General features: G+C 45.5%; 1 protein-coding gene across 1 annotated transcript; it reads left to right on the forward strand.

The window, feature by feature from the left end:
- Positions 1-238: 238 nt before the first annotated feature.
- Positions 239-3,920, forward strand: LOC125234260. The gene is made up of 3 exons (XM_048140471.1): positions 239-383; positions 522-695; positions 3,654-3,920. Exons 2-3 carry the CDS (start codon positions 554-556, stop codon positions 3,842-3,844), a joined length of 333 nt encoding a protein of 110 aa, XP_047996428.1. The 5' UTR covers positions 239-383; positions 522-553; the 3' UTR covers positions 3,845-3,920.
- Positions 3,921-4,789: the final 869 nt, after the last annotated feature.

Genomic DNA, 4,789 nt, shown 5'->3' on the forward strand with positions numbered 1-4,789 from the left:
ACCACTATACAAGAGTGATAAGGGGAGCTATCTAATATAAACTTACGCAGCGTAAGAGATGGTGACGTTGGAAAGGTACCCTGTAATTGTTTTCAATTCGTATTTTTCCCTTTGCTTCCTTTTTTGTTTGGTTGAGCAATTGCGTCATTAAGGATTTTTCATACTGGGCTGCGTGACGCCGGGCAACAAGGATTTTCCTAGAATCCATTTCAAATATTAACAGTGAATAACACCGACTAAGGTGCTCCAAGCAAACCTCCAGCACAGCGTGGCCGCTACGGCCCAACTGAGACGCTGTCTGGAAGGTTTGCCAACAGCCGTTGCCCTCCTGCAAGAACCTTGGACGGGCAGCGGACACATACGAGGGCTCTCCAACACCAAAGGTAAGCTCTATTACTCCACGATGCATGCCATCCCTAGGGCATGCATTCTAACTACAAACAATATTTGTGCACAACAGCTCACTGAATTTTGTTCCAGAGATCTGTGCGCGATTAAACTACAAGTTCCAATGCCAACAGGCTGTCGCGACCTAGTCCTCGTCTCGGCTTACATGCCCGGAGAGGACGAGCCACCGCCACTCGAACTACAACGACTGGTCAGCCACTGCGAGAGAACAGGCCTCGCAATCATCATCGGGGCCGACTCTAACGCGCATCACCCTTTGTGGGGTATGGAGACCAGTAACAACAGAGGTAAGACACTTGTGGAATATCTCGTGACTACCAATCTAAACATTCAAAATATAGGTGCTGAACCAACATTTGTAAACAGACGATGCAGGACAATCATTGACTTGACTCTCGCCTCAGAGGAGGTAGGCGAACTCATCACGGAATGGCATGTCTCTCCGGAGGCCTCTTGCTCAGACCACAGATGGATTCGTTTCAACCTACAAGTATCAGATGACATTCCAGCAACTCGCAGAAACCCCAAAAAGACGGACAGGTTAGCATTTAGGACAACCCTGAGTGAAAACCTGGACAAGTCCCGTCTATCGGCCGAACCTCGGGAACCGGCCCAAATAGAACACCAGGTAAACGTCTTGACTGACGCCCTTATAGACAGCTACCAAAAAGCATGCCCATTAAACCCGCCAGCCAGAACTGCTATAGTCGGAAACAACTGGTGGGGCCCCGAACTAGAGAGACTCCGTCGAAAGACCAGGAAGCTCTTCAACAGGGCAATGAACACGACGGCCGAGGTGGACTGGGACAACTACTACGAAACCAAGGCCAGGTACAAACAAAGACTGCGGTACTGGAGATCCCTGTCGTGGAGGAACTTCTGCAGCAGCATCGAAACACTAGACCACGCCAATCGGGTAAGGAAAACCTTAGCATGCAAATCCACGACTCAGCTAGGCTCACTGCGGAAACCCGACGGTACATATACATCCTCTCCTACGGAGACTAAACGCCTACTCCTGGAGACCCATTTTCCGGGATGCGTAAGTCTACCGGACGAAGATCAGCAGGAGGAGGAAGAACATATCACATCAGAGAACAACTGGCAAATGGCTCATAGGATCGTCACCGCTGAAAAACTAAGGTGGGCCATTGACAGCTTTCATCCCTTCAAAGCAGCCGGTCCGGATGGCATCTTCCCAGCCCTCCTACAGTGGGGTTTAGGAATCATCCAGGACAAGCTGAAGAACATTATGGTGGCGTGCCTAGCCTGGGGTTACGTTCCCAAGAAATGGAGGGATGTTAAGGTAATATTCATACCCAAACCAGGTAAGAATGACTACACAGCTTCCAAATCCTTTAGACCCATCAGTCTCACATCATTCCTGTTAAAGGCCCTGGAGAAACTGTGTGACAGAGACCTAAGGGACAGAGCGCTTAAAAACATACCGATGCACATCAATCAGCATGCATACAGCTCAGGTAAATCAACAGAATCGGCGTTACACATGGTAGTAAGCCGCATTGAAAGGGCGATCCATGACAAGGAAATGTGTCTCGGCACATTTATCGATATCGAGGGCGCCTTTGACAAGACCCACTTCAACAGTATAGGGAACGCCCTGGCAAGCCACGGCGTGGAACCTGGACTAATTCAGTGGATCATGAACATGCTAAACAAAAGGACTATAAGGTATGCTGGGGAGCCACAGGCAGTAAAGGCGGTCAGGGGATGCCCTCAAGGGGGAGTCCTGTCACCGCTGCTATGGAACCTAGTGGTCAACAACCTCATAACCAAACTGAACGAGGAACGCTTCTATACAATAGGTTACGCAGACGATCTGACGATCTTAATATCAGGTAAATTTGCCAGTACAGTCTGCGATCTCACTCAGTCAGCGCTTCGAATTGTGGAACGCTGGTGCCGAGAATTCGACCTATCAGTCAACCCCACTAAAACAGAAATGGTAATGTTTACTAACAAAAGGTCTCTTGGCAACTTTACCAAACCAAAACTCTTCCAAGCTGAGCTAAATCTAACAGAAGAGGTAAAGTACTTAGGTCTAACCCTCGACAGCAAACTCAGCTGGAACAACCACATCAACAAACGAATAGACAAGGCGGCAGTCGTCTTCTGGCAATGCAGAAGGATGATCGGTAAGAGATGGGGACTCAACCCGAAAATCACCCTCTGGCTCTACAAGACGATAGTCCGGCCAATGCTCTGCTACGGTGCTCTGGTCTGGTGGCCAAGAACAAACCTAGGCAACGTGCGAGACAAACTACAAAGACTCCAAAGGCTCGCATGTGTGGCTACCACTGGCTGCACGAAGTCTACTCCGACGGCAGCCATGGAGGTCATGTTGGGCCTTCCACCGCTATACCTGCACATACAGCAGGAAGCAAGCTTATCAGCGGTAAGGTTAAATACACTCAACATCTGGTCTAACACAGGAGTTCTTCACACAAAATGCCTGGAAAAAGTATACGACGAATTCCCAATCCTCAGGTCAGGTACGGATCGAATTCAAAAACATGTCATCTTCGATAAAAGGTACAAGATACAATTATACGAGGACGACAACTACGAGGGGCTCAATCCCAAGGAGCTTAGAATCTTCACAGATGGGTCGAAAACGGACAACGGGTCGGGCTCTGGGACCTTCTCAGAAGACCTGAACATGTCGATTACCACTCCGCTAGGAGCTCACAACTCGGTCTTCCAAGCTGAGTGCATGGGCATCATTAACGCGGCAGCTGCTATAACTGCAAGGAAGGTAGTAGGATCCTCCATCCGCATACTCTCTGACAGTAGAGCAGTCCTTATGGCTTTAAGGAGCCATTTAATTACATCCAAACTCATACACGAATGCCATAAACGACTAATGGAGGTAAGTCATAAAAACGAGATCATCCTACAATGGATCAAGGGACACAGCGGATCCCGAGGTAATGATGCTGCAGACGAGCTAGCCAGACAGGGGTCGAGTGCGGGGGCCATTGGCCCAGAACCAATTCTCCCGATACCATTCAGCAAGGTACGCTCAATGCTACTATCATATACAGGGAAACTACACACAGCACACTGGCTAAACCAGACTGGATGCAGGCAAGCGAAAATGGCCATGCCCAGCATCAGTGAAAAACTCACAAGAACGCTCCTTCAACTAGGGAAGGTCCGTCTGAGAATGGTAACCAGTGTCATAACAGGTCATGGACTATTTAACAAACATCTTTTCATAACAGGTGCTACGGACAGTCCCCTGTGCCGAGGGTGCATGGAGACAGAGGAAACAGCTGCTCACGTGGTGCTGGAGTGCATCGGGGTGGCTCCATACAGGGCAAAATATCTCGGATCTCCGAGAGACCTCCCCGAGGTCCTACTCAACATCAAGGGTCTGGTAGGATTTCTCGAGGAGTTGGGATGGCAGGACTAGCCAACCCCTCCCTCTTATCACGCAAAATAGGCGCTAGACGTCGAGTTGCGGAAAATCGCCCGTTCTACAATACAATACAATACAACAGTGAATAACATATAAGCTCAAACCTGTATTCCCAAAAAGTTAGCAAAACATATAAATATACCTAAATATATTTCTGTCACGAACGTCAAGTTGTTAGTGCTTGACAAAATAAAAACATCGGCAATCCATTTATTTATTTATTATTTATTTAAGGAGTACCAACAGCTGTTGATAAATAGCCATAAGTACATAAGATTATTAATTACTCCTAATAATAATCTCTAAAATCTTGAATAATCATGTAAGAAATTATGTAAACTATTAAAATATGGTTCGTTTTACTATTATTGTCAATTTATTTTCAAAGATGTGATATTTTGTAGAAAACATTAATACACATTAATTACACACACTTTACACACATAAATTCAATCCTAAAAACAGTAAACGGGGTAGGCAGAGCACATGAAACTACTCAAGATACAGTGCCACGGCAATAATTAATGACATAATTATAGTAAATTAATGACATATTATTATAATGTAAGTTATCGACGAACTAAACATCAGAAGGAAGTCACTAGTGTCGCTTCGTTCGTGCCAGAAAAATATATAAACATATAACATTGCATCCATACTAATATTATAAATGGGAAAGTGTGTGTGTCTGTTTGTTTGTCCGTCTTTCACGGCAGTATCATTTTTATTTATTATAAGTTTATTTTTAAGTATTTAGTTCAATTAGTTTTGTATAGTTATTATTAAGTTTTATATTGAATAAACGAATATTGTTTTTCTCCAAAAAAGAAAAACGGAGAGATTAATTGACGTGATTTCTTAAGTAGAGATAGCTGAAGGGATGGAAAGAGACATAGGCTACTTTCTGTCTCTTTCTAACCTCCCACTTCCATAAAATGG

This window comes from Leguminivora glycinivorella, chromosome 15 (genome assembly GCF_023078275.1).
Source record: "Leguminivora glycinivorella isolate SPB_JAAS2020 chromosome 15, LegGlyc_1.1, whole genome shotgun sequence".
NCBI lineage: Eukaryota > Metazoa > Arthropoda > Insecta > Lepidoptera > Tortricidae > Leguminivora > Leguminivora glycinivorella.